General features: G+C 45.4%; 1 protein-coding gene across 1 annotated transcript; it reads right to left on the bottom strand.

Moving 5' to 3' along the window:
• Window positions 1-1,902: 1,902 nt before the first annotated feature.
• On the bottom strand, window positions 1,903-21,543 carry ZNF285 (zinc finger protein 285). Its single transcript, XM_013064039.2, has 4 exons — window positions 20,493-21,543; window positions 11,786-11,843; window positions 6,368-6,494; window positions 1,903-3,650 (listed from the first exon to the last, which is right to left on the bottom strand). Exons 1-4 carry the CDS (start codon window positions 20,543-20,545, stop codon window positions 1,996-1,998), a joined length of 1,893 nt encoding a protein of 630 aa, XP_012919493.1. The 5' UTR covers window positions 20,546-21,543; the 3' UTR covers window positions 1,903-1,995.
• Window positions 21,544-22,860: the final 1,317 nt, after the last annotated feature.

Below are 22,860 nucleotides of genomic sequence, written 5' to 3'. Positions count from 1 at the left end.
ATTTTTAGTATTATAAATATTCTTGGAATATGTTCCCTTCTGAAAGCATTTTTCACCAATTGTGCAATTATACTGTAAAGATAAACTCCAAGAAATGGAATTATTAGTTAAAAGATAATGCACACTATACCCTTTGATAACTATAGACAAATTCCTCTCCAGAAATGGTGTACCTATATTTTTTCCCACCAACCTCTAGTTTTTCCATTCCCTGACACTGGGTTTAATTAATGTTTCACTGTTGCTCATCTGGATCACTAAGAGAGCAACAATTTAAGGATCGTTTTATTTTATTTTGAATGGCTGTTCCATATATAAACCATAACTCATAGGAAATTATAATGTAAGAAAAACTAGGAGAAACACATGAGCCCAGAAGCTTGAGCCTGGCTTCCTCCATATTTCTCCCTATGTGCCTTTTCCCTTTGCTGAATTTTATCTGTATCTTCCATTGTAATAAACTGTAACCATGCATTAAAAAAAGGAAAAAAAAGGAAAACATGATCCAAATGAAGAAACTTAAAAATCAACTAAGATACTAAAAAAGACATTTTTATTGAAGATGAAAAAAGATACTGTGACTATATCTTCTCTTCCCAAATCCATCTATAATCTCAAATTAAATCACAATTATGGAAGAAACTTGACAAATGAGTACCTCCTAAAACCCCATTTTTATTAAACAAGATTGTTGAGAAGTGGTGGTGTCAGAAGCCAGCTTCTGACAATGAAAACTCTTGGTCTTCTGTTTAGTCACTTCAGTAAATATTAGTTTTACTTAATTCACTTTATTAAGACCATTTGCAGGATACCTAGTCGGATCAATTTCTTATTGACAAACTTTTCCCATTATTACACCTTACAGAGTTTCTCTAGTGCATGGGATTTCTTTATGTCTATAGATTGTACTTTTGCTAAAATTTTAGCACATGAACATTATCTGGGACATTTCTTTTTTATGAACAGACCAATGAATGAAGATTCTCACTGAAGAAGTCCTAGACACACCATTTTAGAAAGCTGCACTGACACATACAGCCTTAGCAACTTGAAAGTTTGGAACTCAATTATAAAGTTGCTTTCTTATATGAACTCCAATGACCATGAAATATGTTGCTGTTAAATCCCTCTGTCATAGTCAGCATAGCCTGGGCAATACTAGCAACAAATAAATTGCCAAAATAATAGTAGTATAAAACAGCAAATGTTTATTTCTTACTTGAGAAAAACAAAGTCCAACACAGGTCACATAACCACCTTCTACCAATCCAGCCTCCAAGGTCACCGTGGCAGGAAAGATGGCCTGAGGACAACACAAGATGTTTCTAAGGCCATCTTAGTACATCACAAGATGTACTCTGTGGCTTGGCACTCTATCATGTGGACCAGCTCTTAACTGCAAGGGTTTCTGGGAATTGGAGTCTCTGTGTGACCAAGAAATGGAGCCAGCGAGATGAACACAAGCCATGCCCATAAAGTATCACTTTTACAGAGCTTCTCCCTGTGTAGAAAATCTAATAGATTTGAAAACCTGAGAATGGACTTAGCACACTGATAACATGGGCTTCATTTTTGAGCACTCTTCTGAGTCTTTCTAGTGGGTACTCTCTTTAAAAAAAAAAAAAAAAAGCCTACAGATTTTGGCTGGCCTTAAGTCCTCATGGTACCCATCTCAATTATAATTTCCTTCCTGGCCGTATCCACTCACGGAAAATTGATCTCCAACTATTGTCATTGCCACAAACTGTCCATCTATTAATTATCACTGCTCTGCCACTGCAGCATACGACAGTTGCTGGGAGTTCTGTAGAAGCTTTTGAGATCCACGTAGTTCCCTGGAATGCTCTTAAGAACCCCTTGCTTCAGAGCTGCAGGGCGACATCATGGGTGGCAGCGTCCTTGTCCTTTGCTGCCCCAGCCCTCCGATGACTGAGTAAGCCTCTATCACCAGAAATACACAGACTTGCTTGGTTTCTTCATTGGCCCCTTTGAAAATTACATTGAGAGCGTTTCTGTCCTCTCATGCAGTTTTTGTTGAGCAAGAAAGTCTGAGCTATGACTAAAGCCATTGCCGTGCCCATGACATGTATATTGGACCTCACTGGCATGGGATCGCTGGTGAGCCAGAAGATAAGAGTTACGACTGAAGCCCTTACCGCATCCTTTACACTTATAGGGCCTCTCTCCTGTGTGGACTCTGAGATGCACATGAAGGTCTGAATTCCGACTGAAGCCCTTACCACACTCAACACATTTATACGGTTTCTCTCTGGTGTGGTCTCTTTGATGCAAGTGAAAATATGAGCTGTAACTGAAGCCTTTACCGCACACTTCACATCTGTAAGGCTTTTCCCCCGTGTGAACCCTCTCATGAGTGTGAAGAACTGAACTATATGCAAAAGCCTTTCCACACACGTTGCATTTATAGGGCTTCTCCCCCGTGTGGACTCTCTGGTGAATGTGAAGGTGTGTGCTTTGGCTGAAGCCCTTTCCACACTCGCCACACCTGAAAGGCTTCTCCCCTGTGTGCAGCCTCTGGTGGACTTGAAGAACAGAGCTTGAACTGAAGCATTTGCCGCACTCACCGCATTTGTAGGGCTTCTCTCCAGTGTGGACTCTCTGGTGGACAAGAAGATTGGAGCTCTGATCAAAGCCCTTCCCACACTCTTCACATTTATAGGGTTTTTCCCCTGTGTGTACTCCCTGATGGATGCAAAGAAGTGACCTAAATCCGAACCCCTTCCCACACACGTCACATCTGTAGGGCATCTCTCCTGTGTGGACCCGGTGATGGTTGTGAAGAGAGGAGTTGCGCCTGAAGACCTTGCCACATTCGAGACATTTATAGGGTTTGTCTCCTGAGGGGCCCTTTTGATATCTGGGAAGGGCTGGGTTCTGCTTGCTGCCCTCTGCCCACTCTCGACATTCATAAGCTTTGTCATCTGAACGAGTTTTAGAATGAACAGTAAGATCTGAGCTCTGACTAAAGTCCTTTCCACACTGGTCACATCTACAAGACTTTTCACCTATGTGAATGCTGGGATGAACAGGAGGGTCTGCACCACCTACGAAGCCCACACCATGGTTATGACATTTGATAGGTCGTGGTACCACAGGGACCGCGTTATGTTGTTTGGCTGTTGATTTCATAGCCAAGGGATTCCCACAGTCAGTGGATCTACAAGGTTCCTCCTCTTTACATTCTTGGGAATCATCATGATCACATGATGTCTGACTGACGTCATCAACACAGTGAGCACATCCATACAGTCTCTCTTCCACATGAATTCCCTCATATTGTCCTTGAGAATTCTGGGGCTCAGTAATCATGCTGGCTTCCCACCAAGATTCTGGGGTAAGAGCCTGTGTCGTGCCTTTCCCTGCTGCGCCATCTTGATTTTCTAAATTAATGGTATTTATTACATAGTTGTCATGTTCAGAAACCTGAAGAGACTCTCCTGCCCACTCTTCACAGAGGGAAACATCTAAAGATTGCAGACAATCTCCTTGAAGATTCATGACATACTCCTGACTCACAGTTAATTCACTGATCCTTTGTTTCCAAATCTGCCAGCAGTAGAGCACTCCTTGAGAGAGATAACTCAATGCTTTTCCCTGAAGATGTGAAGTGTTGTTTTTAATCCTGTCTCCTATGAAGAGAAAGAGAATTTGGCTAAGAGAACAAGTAAGTCATCCCTCCAGAGGCTTTGAGAAATGAAGTAGGATGGGGTGGCCCCTGTTGATATAGGAAACCATCAGAATCATGGTACTTCTAATTCATGAGCTGTCCATTAAAATCAGATGTTGCAGAGAAATCAAAAGAAATTTTGGGAACAATTTATAAAGAAAGAAATTCACCTCCCTCCTATAAAAGCAGCTGATAAAACATCTTTAATCATTTTTCTACAAAAGGAATGGGGAAGGGGTACCTGGATGGCTCAGTTGGTTAAGCAACTGACTCCTGACTTCGGCTCAGGTCATGATTTCAGGGTCGTGAGATCAAGGCCCATATTCTCCCTCTACTTCTCCCTCTGCCCCTCCTCCCACTTGCACACATTCTCTCTCAAAGCAAAAAAAAAAAAAAAAAAAAAAAGGTATGGGGAAGACTTTCATATGATTCAAGGTGTGTGCATATGTATATAGGAGACAACAATGGGAGTGCTGGACATGGTGACAGACACAAAGGATCACAAAGACTTTCCAAGATACCATATAAAGTTGCAGAAATAAGCAACAAGTCTTGTCTCACTTTACTGTCACATGAGGTGGGATTATCATGTATGTTTCTGCACAACCTGCCCAACTGTATGTGGTCAGCCTAAACAGCCATGGGGACTGCTATAGGGATAATATCGTGAAATAAGGTCCTGGGGTTGGTGGGGGAGGCAGATGTACACCTCTGAGGCAGGCTTAAAGTAACATCCTTTTCTCTGAGCTTCTCTGGATTCCATGAAGAGATGATGTCCACCAAGATCCTATAATCCATCCAGTAATCTTTTCCTTTTTTTTTTTTTTAAAAATAAGCAATTTCTACTCCCAATGTGGGGCTTGAGCTCATGACCTCAAGATCGAGAGTTGCAGGCTCTAAGATCCTGCAAATCCATTTCCTTAACATCTCCTCTTTAGGTAACTGCAGAATCTCAAACAGCCACAATTAGGAGAATGGAAAATGTGGACCTGTCAATGGCCTGGCTCCACAGAAGTAAGATTGTGCCAAAGGGCCATAGAACATATGGAGATGAGGTAGAGGAGGGTGGTCCCACCCTTCGCACCCTAAAATGGGCTTCAGAATGGCAGGAACACAATGGTCAGGAGCATCTGGACATGGCTTCTCATTCAAGGTAGTTTCTAAGTCATTTTATTGAATGTAACGTTAGTGTGTATGGTGGTGTCAGAGAAAGGGGGAGTTGGAGTTCCCCACAAGAAGCCTAAAGGAGCAGTTCAGTAGTTTCAATAGTATCCATAGTAGGAAAAGCACCCATACCGTGACCCAGTAGGCACAAATAAACACTGACTTTTAACCAAAGCAGTTTTACCAGCTGATACTTACCTTCCTATGTGCAACATACTCTGATAAATTCTTTTGTGTTCTGGTCCATTAATCTATCATACTTTTAAAAAACTGCTGATCATGGGGCACCTGGGTGGCTCAGTGGGTTAAGCCTCTGCCTTTGGCTCAGGTCATGATTTCAGGGTCCTGAGATGGAGCCCCACATCAGGCCCTCTGCTCAGTGGGGAGCCTGCTTCCCCCACCCCCGCCTGTCTCTCTGCCTAAATACTGCCTATCTCTCCCTCTCTGTCAAATAAATAAATAAAATCTTAAAAAAAAAAAACACCCTGCTGATCATGATACAGTAACTTGATTTCAGACTCACTGACAGTGTTGAATCCTGCAGACCAGCCATATGTCTATAACCTATAGACATCATGGTACTTAGTTTCACATGGTTATTAAAGGGTCTGGGGGCACCTGGGTGGCTCGGACGGTTAAGTGTCTGACTCTTGATTTAGGTTTGGGTCATATCTCAGGGTTGTGAGATCAATCTCCTCCTTGGGCTCCACACTGAGCCATGAAATCTGCTTAAGTTTCTCTCCCTCTCTCTCTGTTCCTTCCCCCACCTCCGCTCCCACATGTACACATACATGCTTTCTCTCTCTCTAAAATCAAAACAAAATAGAACACAGGGTCTGCAGCCAGGTTAGGAGGGTTGGCAGCCTACTTCTTACAAGCTGTGTGACCATGGGCAAGTTATTTAACTTCTCTGTGCATCAGCTGTTCCCTTTGTAAAAGAAGGAATAGCAACCATGTCATAAACTAAACCAAGGTAATAGATAGAGCAGGTACGTGAACCTCTGTGACATTAAAATGAGATATTTATCAACAAGAAAGCAACGCAGCTGACACTTGTATCACACTCACTATACACCAGATCCCGGTTTAGTTCCTTTAACTCTAGTTTGTCCAAAACACTGGTTTTTCTGCAGAAGCAGTCAAGGGACCAAGGCCCTTGGTAGTGTGTGAACTTTATTAACCTTGCTTTGCGAAACATGGAGCAGATGACAGCCTAAAATGAGAGTAGGCCAGGCTGGTCTCGCCAACTGTACCACCAACCCTATGGGCCTCGGGGTGCAAACTGTGAGGGTTGCCTCGCCAACACCTCACAGGGGACCATTTGCTCACATTCATCTGCTAAAACTCACTAACTTCGGGGGTCTCCTTGGCATGTGCATCTCTCAAGTATTCGCACCAGTGGCCAAAGTTTCTCTTTGTGCTCCAACTGGAATATTCTACCTGGTTTGCAGCTGATTATTTGAGGAAATAGGGCCCGTGGTTTGCGGCTTAGGTACAGAGGCTTATTGTCCTCACCCACTGAGACAACGTTCTTGAAGTTCTCCAGCATCACGTCCTGGTACAGGTTTATCTGGGTCTGGTCCAGCAGAGCCAGCTCCTCCTCCGTGAAGACCACAGCCACGTCCCTGAACGTCACAGTTTCCTAAAACATCAAGCACACGCCACATGGACCATCCACAGATGAGCACTGGCGGATGGGCACAGCTGGAAGCTTTGTGGGTCCTTAGGTGACTGTCCTGCTCCAAACTCTGCAGCTCAAACCGCACTTTGCAATGCGGGAGCCAGGACTCTGCAAACACACGGAATCTGAGCACTGGCTCTGCGCGAGGCTCTGCCACTAGGGGGCGCAAGAGGGGCCTGCAAGGTTTGGGGAGAAAGAAGGGACTTTTCCTGGCCTGTTTGCCTCCTGTTCTGGTATCCTCTCTGTAATGCTACGCTCTGCTGGTGGCAGCAGTCCCTTTCCCTAGTGATACCAGAAGTCTGGGTCCCTGGTCCCTAGGCTTCTTTGCTGAGCTCTGAGATGCCAGCCAGCACCTCCTCTTCACGTTTTGGCTCCACATGGCCCGTCCTCTAAACTTCCAAGTTCCCATGATTCAGTCTCTCCCTCTGGTTCCCCCAGCCAGGCTAGCAGTTACTTCCCATAGCTGGTGCTTCCAAGATATTGCAGAGTTCTCTTTATGCCCTTAGTTACCCGTTGAATTACCCCTAGGTAGGACTAGGTAGGACTAGGTAGGACTCCATACCTAGTCAACAATTCTATTAAGTTCTTTCTGTTCAAGTAGCCAGTGTCCTTTTTGTGTCCTGCACGGACCCTTACCAGTGCAGAAGAAATGAGAAATACAGAAGAAATTCAAAGTTTTGGGTAGGCCAAGTTTTTCTTCTTTTCTCCTCCTTGCCTGTGTCCCCGTTAACCATCCACAGTTGCACAAAGAATGTTCCAGTAAACATCCGGGAACATCTGTCTCTGAGTGCTTGTAAAAGCATTTCTATAAAATAAACTCCCAGACCAGAGACTACTGAGTTACTTGGGTTATGCATATTTTACACTTTGATATTGTCCAAACTGCCCTCCAAAAAGTTCATGCTGATACACTGACCTAGTAGTGTCTGGGTGTTCATTCCCTATCATACATCAAGACTTGATATTTTATTTTCTCTGTCACGGCAGATTAATCTACTTCTATTGGACTAAGCAGACAAAGCAACTAAAAGCATGAGCTGCCAGATTTTTTTTTAAGTAAAAAGTAAATTATTGGGACACTCAGGACCATCTGAGTATCAACTGAGTATTAAAAAACAGCAGGATCAATAGTAGAATTACTGGCTCATATGGTAATTCAATTTTTAATTTTCTGAGGCACCTCCATACTGTCTTCCATAGCAGCTGTACCAATTTTCATTCCCAACAACGGTGCACAAAGATTCTTTTTATTCCACACACTGGCCAACACTTGTTATTTCTTGTGTTTTTATTTTAGTCATTCTGACAGGAGTAAGTGATATTTCATTGTGTGTGTGTGTGTGTTTTTTTTTAAGATTTTATTTATTTACTTGAGAGAGAGAGAACAAGAGAGAGCACAAGTGGGGAAAGAGGTAGAAGGACAGAGGGAGAAGCAGGCTCCCCACTGAGCAGAGAGCCCGATGCGGGGCTCCACTCCAGGACCCTGGGATCATGACCCAAGTTGAAGGCAGAGGCTTTAACCCACTGAGCCACCCAGGTGCCCTCTCATTGTGGTTCTGATTTGCATTTCCCTGACGATGAGTGATGTTGAGCATCTTTTTCATGCATCTGTTGTCCATCTGCATGTCTTCTTTGTAAAAATGTCTATTTGTGTACTCTACTCCTTTTTAAATTGGATTATTTGGCATTTTTTGGTGTTGAGTTGTGTAAGTTCTTTACATATTTTGGATATTAACCCTTATCAGAGAGAGCATTTATAAATATCTTCTCCCATCCAGTAAACTGTCTTTGTTTTGTTTCTGGCTTCCTTCTCTGTGCAAAAACTTTTTATTTTGCTGTTGCCCCAAGAGTTTAATTTTGCTTTTTGTTTTCCTTCCCAGAGGAGACATATCCAGAAAAATGTTTCTACTGCTAATGTCAAAGAAATAACTGCCTACATTTTCTTCTAGGAATTTAATGGATTTCAGGTCTCACATTTAGGTCTTTAATCCATTTGGAGTTTGTTTTTATGCCTGGTATTTACCCAAAGGAAATGAAAGCACTAATTCAGAAAGATATATGCACCCATATGATCACTGTAACATTATTTACAATACGCAAGATGTGGAAGCAATGCAAGTGCCTATCGATATAGACGAATGGATAAAGAAGATGCGGTATACATATACAATGGAATATTATTCAGCCATAAAAAGGAATGACATCTTGCCATCTGGAGGGACCTAGATGGTATTATGTTAACTGAAATAAGGCACTCAGAGAAAGACAAATACCATATTGTTTTCACTCACATGTGGAATTTAAGGAAAAAAAAAAGATTAAAGGAAAACAAAGAGACAAACAACAAACCAAACTCTTAAATACAGAGAACCAACTGGTGGTTGCCAGACGGGAGGTGGGTGGGGACGGGGGGGAAGCAGATAGAGGGGATTACGAGCACACTTATCGCCCTGAGCACCGAAAAACACATGGGATTGTTGAATCTTTACATTGTACCCTTGAAACTCTAACACTGTATGTTAATTTTACTTGAATAAAAAAAGAAATGACTTGAGTGTGATGGCAGTAATGTGGGAATGTAGGAAAACACCCTTATTCTTAGTAGATACATACAGAAGTATTTAAGGAAGAATAATTGTGATGCTTATGAGCTTCTTATGCAGCTCAAAAATGCTTCCAACCACAGCTGTGAGAAGTTACCACGTATTTCACAAAGAATTTATTCCTAAACCTGACAATTGGGGCACCTGGGTGACTCAGTTGTTAAGCGTCTGCTTTCAGCTCAGGTCATGGTCTTGGGGTCCTGGGATCAAGCCCGCATTGGGCTCCCTACTCAGCAGGAAGCCTGCTTCTCCCTCTCCCACTCCCCCTGCTTGTGTTCCCTCTCTTGCTGTGTCTCTCACTGTCAAATAAGTAGATTAAAATCTTTTTTAAAAATCACACCTGACAATTACTGAAAACAAAAACTGGGGGGGGGGGCATTATAGCACTTCATGCTTGTGTCCTGAGGAAAAGTAAATAAAGTTAAATTTCTTCTAAACCTAAATCTCATTAACAAGGATGCTTGATAGCAGGAATGTAACATTCCACCAGACTTCCAATTGTCTTTACTTGATAGCAACTAAGCCTTCAATATCCTGATAGTATTCTTTGCCCCAATAGCCCTTCTGGACACCCCTTTGTCCTCACCTACCCAACTCCTGTGTATATAACCAACCACCCCTCACAACCCCGGGGCAGCCGCATCTCCGCCTTCCCATGGGCCCTGTCCCCGTGCTCTAATAAATCACCTTTTGCACCAACGACGTCTTAAGAATTCTTTCTTTAGTCGTCGGCTCCGAACCTCCTCACCCCACCGAACCTGACTTAGGTTCTGGGACTTCATCAATCTCAGCCATTTCTTTTGTATTTTCGGTAGAAATAGACAGTGGTAAATTAGACTGCTATTCAGCAAATAACATGCTCCCCACTTCCACACTCCCCACTTCCACAAGGATCAGTGCGTACTTCCTTGCTCCTTGACCTTGGATTTGGCCCTGTGACTTGTTCCCGTTCTGAGCCTGGGCCTTCAGAGGTCTGGCAGGTTCCGCTTGCTTCCTTGGCCCTCTCCCCACACCCATCACGTCTGTGCTAACCAGTACAAAGATGCCACCATAAACAGAGCACTACCAAAGAAATACCTCCAGCGGTATCTGGGGACCCAGTGGCAACACTTGGGGAAACTGTTATCAGAGACTGGAAAATATGGTAGCCCCTGGGTGATACAGTGTGAAACATTTGGTAAAACAGTCATTGGCAGTAACGTAAGATGGAAAATGCACTTAATGGGACTCAGTGTGGACCCGGGCAAGACAGAAATGAGTAATGAACTCAAAACAAAGCCAATACAAAATGAAATAACATGTTATCCAGGGTATTCTTTTAAAATGCTTTGGGACATCCAACTCTTGGTTTCAGCTCAGGTTGTGATCTCAGCGTCATGAGATCAAGCCCTGGATTGAACTCCGTGCTCAGTGTGGAGTCTGCTTAAGCCCCCCTCTCCCTCTCTCTCAAATAAATAAACCCTAAAATAAAATAAAATGCTTTGGGAAAGAAAAAAGGAAATGGAAAAGATAGATTAAGCAGATGTGGCAAGATGTTGAAACTTGCACTATGGGGACTACACACAGAGATTCACAGTACTATTTTCTCTTTTTGAGTAATTTCATAATTAAAATATTTTTCATGATTTAAAAACATCCTTGTTCTAACCTCTGATGGCCTTTTGAGGCATCAACTTGGCTAGACTATAGTCCTGTTGTTGAAGCAAACATTAATCTAGGTGTTGCTGTGAAGATATTTTATAGATGTGATTGAAGTCCATAATCAGATGACTTGGAGGGAAACTACTTTAAATAATCTGGGTGAGCCTTGTATAATCAGTTGTAGGGCTTCAAGCCCAGAGCTGTGGCTTCCCTAAGAGAAGAAATTCTACCTGTAGACAGTAGCATCAGTCTATGTCTAAGAATTCCAACCTGCCCTAGGATTTCCAATTTGCCCAGTCCCCACAGTCACAGAAAATAAACTTCTTACAAATCTTAATATATATCTCGTACTGTTTCCGTTTCACTGGTTGAACCCTAATGGATACATCCACACTCATATCTTGCTACTGCTGTGGACTGGACCCAGTGCCACTCCAAGTGTGGTCTTGTACATACCAACCCCAACCATGCACTCAGAGGTTGTGACAATACTTCATTGCTACAAGGCTTTCTGAATGCAGGGCCCCTGGATGGCTCAGTTGGTTAAGTGACCAACTCTTGGTTTTGGCTCAGGTCATGATCTCAGCGTCGTGGGATCCAACCCTGATGGATCCATGCTCGGTGGGGAGTCTGCTTCTCCTCCTCCCTCTCCTTTTGTCCCCCCTCCACCTCCCCACCTCTCAAATAAATAAATAAATAGATCTTTTTGAAAAAGAGTTTCTGAACCCTTACTCTGGATTGCTTTATTGCTCTCTCAGTGATAAGCAGCTCATGGACTGGCACTTGTGTGTGAACTTCACCTGGACATCTGGACATCTGAGAGCCTGTTTTGTTATGTCTGCAAAGGGAGTGGCACCACCAGTCTCCCACAGCGGTTACAAGCAAGGAAAAGCGCCCAACATGGAGCCGTCCCTCAGAAATGGGTGACTTCCCTTCAGAGAATCGAGGTGTCCAGCTCCTTAGAAGTGACACTGGCCTTTAAGAGAGAGAAAGGAAACCTCAGCTTACCTGGAATTTAATCATACTGTCTTCCTCTTGGAAGGAGCAGGATCCTGAGAAAGCAGAGCTGCAAAGAAAGAATCCACGAGAGCACGGGTTTGACAAACTGTGAGTGAATCCTGGTTTCTCCTTGTCTGTACAATTTTCTCACACATTCTTCTCTCCCGAGATCGCTTTATCTCTCTCATTCCCAACAGACTCCCTCCCACCTCCTCAAGCCTTGTTCCCCTGCCCCCACTCCACCTGGATTCTTGTAGAACTCCTATCTCTCTCCCCAAGCCTTTGGGTCCAAATTGCCACACTTTTTCTTGTTCGTAGATCTGTGAATGTGTTGGCGTCACCCATATCCTAATTACTCTGGAAAAGAGGCTCCAGAATTCCTGACTTGGACAGGGATCTCAGAATGACAGCAGACCTCCCTCTGTGTCTACTTTCTGGTGCGAGACTTGCTCTGAAGAACTTTCTGTTAGCTCAGATCTTAACTCTCATCTTCTAGAATGATCTCCCTCCAGCCCCCATTCCATCCTTTGGGGCTCTGTCACTTTTACAAATACTTCACGATATACCTACACCATGAAATGCATCCCTTCTTCAAGATGTTTTTCTTCCATTTGCTGGAAATTATTATAATATACTGCTTCTGTCAGAACAGAGAAAGCAGAAACAGCCCTGACATACTAGATGCACATCCATAGACACAGCACATCGGGCTCTCTGCTTCCAGAACCGGTTCTCTCCTAAGAGCCAACGATGCGTCAGCTTGACTTACGAGCACACATGCATCCACACACATGTGGGAGGGAGTTTGGTTTCCCAGATGTCTGGTTTAAAGCCCTCTTTGCCTTTATGAAGTTGGGGCCTGGGCAGGAACCAGGTGGCACATTCAAATTTGAGGGGGGCAGTTAATCAACAGACTACTTACAGGGGTATAGCTGGGCATAAGGAAGGCATGGGGGAGAAGGCACCATGCCGAGGAGTGACAGGCAGGTGCCATTAATACATCTGGGCCTGAAGTGGGTAACAGGAGGGAGATTCCTGGACCTGGAACAGAGTGTGCAAAAGATCCCTGATGGGAACTGTAACTTTTTGTTGAGAAGGGCAGGCAGCCTACAGAGAGAATTGGGGAGACCAGATATTTCAATTCACTCTCCTCCCTCTCTCTCTCTGTCTCTCTCAAACTCTTCTATTGGGACTTCCCACTGGCCAAGGATAACCAGGCCAGAGGGCAGTGGCAGGCTCTCAGCGTGGATGTCAGGGTGGAAAGGTGAAGTCGATCTGGAGGTGGGTAACCGAGAGAAAGTGGCACGTGATGCCCCGAGACCCTTGTTTCCCCCACACCTGCCCAGGAGCACACAGCTCTCTCCCACAAATGCTCCTCTCGCTTACTCAACCCAGCCATCACTGGGATGGGAGCCCCTGCAGCAGGACAGAGAGCAGGTGCCCACAGTGACCTCTTGAGGGGAAGGGGACCCAACAGGAAAGCAGAAGTTGAATTTGGAACTGCAACTGCCTGGAAACACAATCAGAAATACAAGCCCAAGTTCTCCCCAAAGTCCTGCTTCCAGATTCCTGGCTCTTTTTCTTAGAATTTCTAGAGCATTCAGGACCGAGGAGAGAGACTGACCTGAACTCTTCTGGATATACCTAGCAATCAAGTGTAATTGTCTGGGGAACAGGATAAAGGCCATTTCTTCCATGTGTGTGAGAGACTAAATGTCATGAACTGATGACAAAGTCACATATCTGTGATCCGTGAGTATCTGAGCCGAAGGACTCTAGGAGGTCTAACTTTAGCCCTAAGGGCCAGAGGCTGGACTGCAGGCAGGGCTGTCTCTAGCCCCTGCCAATGCGCCTTTAGACTGATTAAAAAATGCATCCCTTCTTCAAGATGTTTTTCTCCCATTTGTTGGATGTCAGAACAGAGAAAGCACTTTTACTGCTCCTTGCTGAAAAACTGTGTGTGAGTCTTCTGTGTGAATGGCACAGCCTCAGTGTAGTCGCCTTGTGCAGAACCCAACCTGCACAAATGGGCACGGCAGTCGTACCCTCAGAAAGCCCGTCCAGAAACCTGAGACCAGGGGCTCCTGGGGGGCTCAGTTAGTTGAGCATCTGACTCGTGGTTTCAGCTCAGGTTCTGATCTCATGGTTCATGGGACTGAACCCCACACCAGACCCCTCACTAAGTGCACAGTCTGCTTGAAGATTCACTCCTGCTCCCCCTTTCAAATAAAGAAATCTTGGGGCACCTGGGTGGCTCAGCGGGTTAAGCCTCTGCCTTCGGCTCAGGTCATGATCTCAGGGTCCTGAGATCGAGCCCCACATCAGGCTCTCTGCTCAGTAGGAAGCCTGATTCCTCCCTTCTCTCTCTCTGCCTGCCTCTCTGCCTACTTGTGATCTCTCTCTGTCAAATAAATAAATAAAATCTTAAAAAAAAAAAAAACAAATAAGGAAATCCTAAAAAAAATCTAAGGGGCGTCCAAGTGGCATGGTCCAACTCTTGGTCCAGCTCAGACCATGATCTCAGGGTCCTGGGATCAAGCCCCATATGGGGCTCCACACTCAGTGGGGAACCTACTCTCCCTCTCCCTCTGCCCCTCCCAACCCCTGCATGCTTTCTCAAATAAATAAATCTTCAAAAAACAAAGAAAGAAACTCAAAGACTACTGAGACATGGCTGCGTGAATGTGACAAAGCCTATCACTGGCCACTCCAAGTGACCACAAAGATTAGGACGATGAAAGGGCTTTTCTAGTGACCTTCCCAAGTCCCCTGTCCATGAGGGTCATTCTTCTTTGGTCAGACCACAGGATCCTGCACTCACATCCACTATAACTTTTCATATTGTACAGCCCTTTTTCTGGTTACTTTTTGCTTTCTCTCCTGTAATGTGTGCTCCTGAAGAACGGAAATTACACTGTTCACGAACATGTGGCAAGTTTAGCATGTAATAGGTGCCAAATAAACCAATGAATGGACAAGTCTGGGCCTTTGCCAGACTTAATTCTCAGACTGAAAAGATCAGATCATGATATCAAAAGTGCAAGGAAAACTGCCCATAGGTGACCCATGCATTCAGTGCTAACTCTGGGAAAAGGCAGCAGACCCTGGCTGTTAAAAAAAAAAAAAAAAAAAAAAAGCAGGGGCGGGGGGGGGCACCTGGGTGGCTCCATCAGCTAAGCATCTGCCTTTGGCTCAGGTCATAATCCTGAGGTCCTATGATAGAGTTCCTTGTCAGGCTCCCTATTCAGCGGGGGAATCTGCTTCTCCCTCTGCCCCTCTCCCCGTCCTGTGTGCTTTCTCTCTCTGTCTCTTACTCTCTCTCTCAAGTAAATCAAATCTTAAAAAAAAAAAAAAAAAGACTCTGAAGCCACACTGCTGGGTTGACTATATGCCCTTGGGCAAACTATCTCCTGGTGCCTCAGTTCCTTCCCGTGTAAAGACAGGATATTGAGAGAACCTATTTCTCAGTGTCATGTGGGAACTCGGTAAGTCATCACATGGGAAGTGCTCAAGGCAGCGTGTGGCATACAATGACCAGTCAATACGTGTCCACCCTCGTGTACTGGACTGCCCGCTAAGTGCTCCAGGTGTCAAAGTAAAATTCAGTCCCTGATCTCAAGGTAGACAAACTAGGGGGGAGAGAGTTGAGCAAATAAATTCACAGGAATGCGAGAAGTTCTGCAACACATATTCCACAAGACCGAACAAAGACCCAGGGAACAGGAAGCCGGCACACCCCAGAAGGGGCCCAAGCTGTCAGGGGTTTTGGAGAGATAATTGAGCTGTAGCTGAGGCCTGAGGAAACAGCAGGCACCGCCAAACTGACATGGAAGTGTAAGGGCCTACTTAGCCAGAGCAGGCCATTTTGTTGTTTATGCAGTAAACTTAGATTGAACCTGCCCCTTCCCCCTAGAGGAAAGTGCTTAGAAACAGAACTGGTGAAATACGGCCAAATAGCCCCCAATAATGGAGCACAGATACCAGGACATGTCAGACTGGGCAGAGATAATGGAGTCCAGATACAAGGACATGTCCAGCCAGGTGGAAACGTCCAACTAAGGGAAAGCACACGTATTACCTCCCTACCCGCCAAGGACGTGTTCGGCCAGGTGGAGACATCCAATCAGGAAAGATCTTCCCTAACCACCCAAAAATGTGGGCCCTGCCTTTTGGGCGCCAACTCTGACCAGAGTGATAGGCTAGTTCAAATAACTACTATAGGGTGAATTGTAATTCAGTTGGCCACCTGTGTGTGGCCAGGCTCAACCACATGGCCTTTGCTCTATAAGTTAGTCTGTGAGGATGGGAAGGGTTGCCTCTTTGCAAGAGACAGCCCTGGCCGGTCAGTTTGATTCTCAATGCTTGGCATGAAATAAAGCTTTGCTTGACCTTCGCTTTGTATCAGTCTCGTCCTTTTGTCTACGGACCCTTTCAGAAGGAAAAGGCTAATGAGCAAGGGTGGCCTTGCGGGTGAAAAAAAAACACGAGTGCAGAATGCTGGGGTCCCATCAAAGGCCAGGACGCAGACTCGCAGGGCCAGGTGGCTGAGATAATGTTGGGAACATCACCAGGGGCCATACCCTAGAGAATCTCAAAGAGCCTGAACACTGTGTGGCTATTACTATCATCCTGCAAGTCTGGGTTTGGGAGTCACCTCCTCAGGAAGCCCTCCTTGATAACCCCCACTATATTAGGTACTGTCTGCAACCTTCCAAGCTGCACAGACTGGGTGCTTACAACCAACAGAAATTTCTTTATTTTTTTTTTAAAGATTTTATTTATTTATTTGACGGAGATTGCAAGTAGGCAGTGAGGCAGGAAGAGAGAGAGAGAGGGAAGCTTGATCCCAGGACCCTGGGGTCATGACCTGAGCTGAAGGCAGAGGCTTTAACCCAGTGAGCCACCCAGGTGCCCCCAGAAATTTATTTCTCACAGTCCTGGAGGCTGGGAGCTCATGATAAGGGTGCCAGCACCATGCAGGGAGGGCCATCTTCTGGATTACAGACTTCCTGCTGCATCCCCACAGGGTTGAATGAGTAGGGGAGCTTTCTAGAGCTTCATTTATAAGGGCACTGATCTCGTTCATGAGGGCTCTGCCCTCATGCCATGATCGCCTTCCAAAGCCCTACCTCTTAATACCACCCCATTGGTCCTTAGCATTTCCACGTATGAATTTCAGGGGATACAAACACTCAGACCATGGCAGGTAGCTACCGTGGCTGGCATTTCTCCTCTTGGTGAAGCACTACACTACACTGTGGCTGCATAACTCTCTTCCACCTTTGCTATAAGCTCAGGGAGAACAAGGATGGCATTTTCTCGTTCAACACATATTTATTAAGTGCCTACTGTCTGCCAGGCTGTGGTCTGGACACTGAAGACAGAGCAGTGATAAGGGCTATGGAGACAAAAAACAGGGGGTGGCAGGGAGATCGGGAGTGAAATGGAGTGTTCAGGAGAAGACTCACCAGGGTGATCTGTAGGAAAAGACCTAACAAAGCAAGAGAGTGAACAACACAAGCATCGGTACAAAGAGCATTCTAGACGGAGGGAACAGCAAACACCAGGACCCGGAGGCGGCAGCGTGCATGGCATGTGGCTGATGTGGAGTGAGCGAGGGAAGGAGCACTGTGAGATGAAATAAAAGGAAATGTGGGCCACATGGCATGCGGTCTTCTAGGCCATTTCAAGGACTTGGGCTGTTACTCTCATTACATGGCAACGACGGGAGGAACGCGAACAGGAGAGTGACACGATCTCACTTTAGGTATCAGCAGGATTCCTCTGGCTGCTGTTAAGGAGGGACTAGCAGTGGCAAGAGGGGGAGCAGGAAGACCCGGTAGGAGGTTTTCCCGATAACGCTGGCAAGGGATGATGGGCCTTGGGTCAGGGAAGCAGAGGTGGAGGTAGTGAGAAGTTGCCGGGGTCTGCATTTCTTTGAAGATACAGTCGATGGGATCTGCTGATCACTTGCATCTGGGGAAGAAAGCGGGGAGTGGAGGCTTTGACCTCAGGGCCTGGAAGGATGGAGTTGCCATTTACAGAAATGGGGATGGCGGGGGCCGGTTCTGTGGAGGAGCAGGAGCTCAGTTTTGGAAATATTAGGTTTGAGGTGCAGAGCTAGAAGATAAAATTATCCTGTTCACAGGAGACAAAAGACATAAAACACCTATGAATCAATTTCCTTAGGAAAAAGAAAAACTTCAGAATTTTATTGAAACACCTTAAGCACAGTCACGGAGCTCACAGTGACTCCCAGGGCCCAGGGGTCTAGATTGAGGGGGAATTCATAACATATTGGAAAACTGTTTGGAAAATATTTTATCATAAAAATTTCACACCCAGGGCGCCTGGGTGGCTCAGTGGGTTAAAGCCTCTGCCTTCAGCTCAGGTCATGATCTCAGGGTCCTGGGATCAAGCCCCACATCGGGCTCTCTGCTCAGTGGGGAGCCTGCTTCCTCCTCTCTCTCTGCCTGCCTCTCTGCCTACTTGTGATCTCTGTCAGATAAATAAAGAAAAAATCTTTAAAAAAAATTTCACACCCATTCAGAGGTAGACTGGAGAGTCTAATGAGCCCCCCAGGTATCAATCATGCAGCTTAATCAATTTTCACCACATGCTCTCTCTTGATTCAACTATACCTTTAGCCCTCCCCACGTCCTCGAGTATTATTTGGAAGTATATCCCTGACACCACATTCATCACATTGTTTAAATCAGAAATACTGCATCATGTCGCTCTAAAAGGTATGAAATAGTTTTAAAGGTGCTAATATTACACCTAAAATAATTACCTCAATTCTTCAATTTTATCAAATGTAGAGTTAGTTCTCAAAATTCTAATTTGTTCACAGCAATCGAACAATCCGCCGTTTGCTCTTTGTCTTCCACGCCTCAAAGTTTGCATTCCCTGCCCCACAGCGTGATAGTTCAGGATGGGGTTAATAATTTGGGGCTGTTCTCTTTAAACTGTATTCAGATTTCTTTTTTTTTTTTTAAGATTTTATTTATTTGCCAGGGAGAGAGAGAGAGAAAGAGAGCGAGTACACACAGGCAGAAAGGCAGGCAGAGGCAGCGAGAGAAGCAGGTTCCCTGCCGAGCAAGGAGCCCGATGGGGGACTCGATACCAGGACCCTGGGATCATGAAGACAGCAGCTTAACCAACTGAGCCACCCAGGCATCCCTGTATTCGGATTTCTAACTAGAGAGAGGAGAAAAGTCATGATGTAAGGAGAAAGAGTTAGAGGTCCCCCGAGAAAGATGAGACATAGCTTCTTGACATTAATAAAAGTCATTTTAGTCATTCTGGGTCCCAGCCATCTTGAGATTGAAGCCTGACTGGCACTATGTGCCCAAAGCACCTTCCTTGAAGAATTTCCTGGGATATGTTGAAATTGCAAAATAGAGTTATTAATTAAATAGTTAATAATTTTAAGGGAACAAAAGAATGGAAGAATAAACAGCCACTATCAGGACAGGAGATAGCCTGATCCTATCAGGGACAATCAATCAACTGTAATAATTTGCAGGGCTCATTCAAACGTGAAGAGTGAGCAGAAGTATGTTCTTGAGTTCTCTTTTTAGGATCTAAACCCCTTTGAGCACCCAGATAACAGACCAACTGAAGCCAGGGAATTGATGATGCTGATCCTTGCCAGCCCTCAGGACTTCCATCAGATCTGAACTCTGCCACCTAAGATGACTTATGCCCCCCAGTTCCAGGCTGAATTCCTCATTGCACAAGGCCCTCCATGAATATGTATGCACCATTATCTTAAAACTTCCCAATTGGTGCCTGGGTGGGTCAGTAGCCTCTGCCTTTGGCTCAGGTCATGACCTCAGAGTCCTGGGATCTGAGCCCTGCATCAGGCGCTCTGCTCAGCGGGGAGCCTGCCTCCCCCCTCTCTCTGCCTCTCTGCCTACTTGTGATCTCTGTCTGTCAAATAAATAAATAAAATCTTAAAACTTCCCCAGTTTTGTCATTCCAGGAGACACTGCTTTGGAAAATATCCCCCCCTCCCCGGCAATCTGTTCTCCTTTATTCGTTGCAAGTAAAATCCTTCTTTTTCCTGTTTGTTTTTTTTCCCCCACTTGGTTGTGTCTTTTGGCTTAACACCCACCAAGAAGTGAACCCAGTCTGGGGGAACAAAGATGCCACCCCACCCCAGAGTCGGAACTGCCCCATCCCAAAAACAGCGTTCAGAATCCAAGACTCCAAGAACCTCTGGCTGCTGAGCCCGAATGGCCTTCCAAGCCAAGGCCAGGAATGTTCAACCCAAGTGGTTCCCCATACTCGGAGATGAACTGCTTGAGCGGATCCCTCTCCGCAGTCCGGGACACTTGGCCCAAACCGTTATCCCCGCAAACCTGAGCCAACGCCCTCCTGTTCCCGCCCCGGGCCAGAGATGCGCATTCTAAGCCTGACACCAGCCCCAGTGCGGGGACGCACAGCCCCTACCCCGAAACCTGCACCGGTGCTACCGCAGTCAGACCCCCAAATCGAGCTCAAGCTCATCCCACCTCTCCCCACCTCTTCCCAGGGAACGCCAGGCGAACCCCTCAACACTCCGCCCCGCCTCGGGGGTTCTTCCATTGGCCAACAGTCCCTGCTTCCAACTCCTCCCACCCGCCAACACTGCCGGGTCACAGCTACACACCCCCACCACCCCCATCACCCCCGACGCCTCCGAAGGGGGCGCGGTCGCGACCGGACTCACCTCAGCGCCCCAAACAATGTCGCCCACAGCGAGCGCCTCTGCCCAAAGCGCATGCGCAGGAAGCCTGCGGACTACACCCCCCAGAAGTCCCTGCGCCGCAGTGGCGCCGCGCCGGGAGGCTGCCTGGGTGATCCGTGGTCCTGCTGGGGGGCCACCTGCACGCTTGCCATTTATTTAAAACAACAATAATAATAATATCAATCGCAATGGAGATAAAATAACAGTGAAATGTTAACGACAATTAAGGCAAATCACCGTCCACCCGTGATACTAAGGAGGGGCAAGCTTCAATAATCTCACCACCTGGAAATCAGCACCTGTTCCCAGTTTAGTGAAAACCCTTACAGGATCTTATTCTGTAGAAGTATACCCTTTAATTTTATAAACGCGCGATTTTTCCACTAAAGCTCACTTAAATACCCTTTTCACGGTTTGTTTCTACTAAAGGGACTCTGGAAAATCTTCCACATTTGACAGCTGACAGTCCGCTAATATGTTTCCTTTTCTCTGGAGAAGCAGAGAGGATTAAAAACCAGTGCCTTCTGCTTTGAATCAGGTAATAGCACGAGTCTGGGAGTGGAAAGGGTCTTATAAGAACACATATTTTCACAAATCATGAAGACGTGGAACATTTTCGGATTCCCTTTGAGAAGTCTCCCCTAGGGTACTTAACTTTTGCATTTTAAGATTACTGTTAAACAAAGTTTCTTTTTGTGCCATCATGGGGGAAGAAAACTGTATAAGGATTTCACCAGAGGCCCACAGTTCTGGCCTGGAGGAAAGCACCAAAAAGAAAAAAACAAAAACAAAAACCACACACACATACACAAAACCGGTGAGAACATCCTCTCTTTGCCACCTTTAGTCCTATACTAGACAGATAATTGAAGACCCCCACCTCCTAGCAGCTGGCCAGAGCGGGACACATCATATCCATATATACAGCCTGGCGTTGCAACTCATGACACATACAGGGGACAGCAAGATTCTTTCGGATTAACTCTGCCTTTTGATGTCTTGATGTTAGTTTCATGGCGGTTTAAAAAAAAAAAAAACTAGCAAGATCTGCCAGAGAGACGGGAGTGACCTTTAATTTTGGCAGATCCTAAAACAGTCCTTTTACAGGATGGAGGAAGAGTTTTCCTTTGACATGCTTCAGTAGTATCTGTGATTCTGTGTTAAGTATGTCAAACTTCCACATCTGAGTTAATTTATTCCTTCTAGTCTCTCCTTTTTTTTTTTTTTTTAACCTTATTTTCTATTACTTTCCCCCTTGCCCATTTGGTCCACTAACAGGTCGGGTCAGTAGTGTCCCCAGTGCTTAGACACACAGTGCCTGACACATAGTAACTACTGATTAGCCAAAGGTCAGTCAGAAATAACAATTCGAGAAGTTGGATATGCAAGCCCTGCATGGCCGTATTACATGATACCATGTTACACTGTGACACTGGGGTCCAAGGCAAAGCCAGGCTTAGCTTGTTTTCATAGCTCTGAGCAACACATCTGAATGCAGGACATCTCCCAAGTGAGAATAAACCAAATTTAATTTCTGACCTACCATGATACACCCTCATCCTGGTAGGCTGAAATACTGAGTTGGTGTATTTCATTCTCCATCTCGTGCTGGAATAAAAATAGGCTGGGTTTTAAACCTTGGATATTTATATTCAGGCTAAGGACTGTTCTGAGGAACAGTTACAGTTTGTCTGGACCCACAAAATCTACTCGGAAATAGGTATCTTGGGACACCTGGATTGCTCAGTCTTTCAAGTGTCTGTTTTCGGACCCCAGAGTCCTGGGACTGAGCCCTCCCTGCTTCTCCCTCTCCTTTTGCTCATGCTCTCTCTCTCTAATAAATAAACTTTAAAGAAATTTAGAAAAGGGAAACATATTCTAAGTCTCTGGCTCTACCTTATAAAATGATCACTCGTCACCTGTTGGCAAAATACAATGTTACTATCACAATCAACTTTATATTCTATACCAGACTTATCCGCCCTACCAACCCCCTTCAGCTAGAGAAAACTCATTCACCATTATTCTTTGTAGGCTACCAACCATTCAGTTTCTGACTCTGCCCACAGAGGGTGTTTTTACAACCCTCCAGATGCCCTGAAACTTGTACTAACCTTCCTACCATGCAACACTCAGAGAATGACAACAGAGTGACATCTTTACTTTTCCTGCTGATTTTGCAGAAAACGCACTGCAGTTTAGTGTCTGACACCAGCCAATCCATAGTGGTGATAGCACTCCCCTGGACACTTGTGTACCCCTTGCCCCCACTGAAATAGCAGCAGCTGATCGGCACCTGGGTAAACTTTAGGCAACCCAGTGGGACCTTGAGGACAGCCTCTAGCTGGTA

Source organism: Mustela putorius, unplaced genomic scaffold (assembly GCF_011764305.1).
Source record: "Mustela putorius furo isolate JIRA1106 unplaced genomic scaffold, ASM1176430v1.1 tig00000196_pilon_pilon_pilon, whole genome shotgun sequence".
NCBI lineage: Eukaryota > Metazoa > Chordata > Mammalia > Carnivora > Mustelidae > Mustela > Mustela putorius.
The sequence above is the reverse complement of the archived record's forward strand: the minus strand, read 5'-3'. Positions and strand labels throughout refer to the sequence as shown.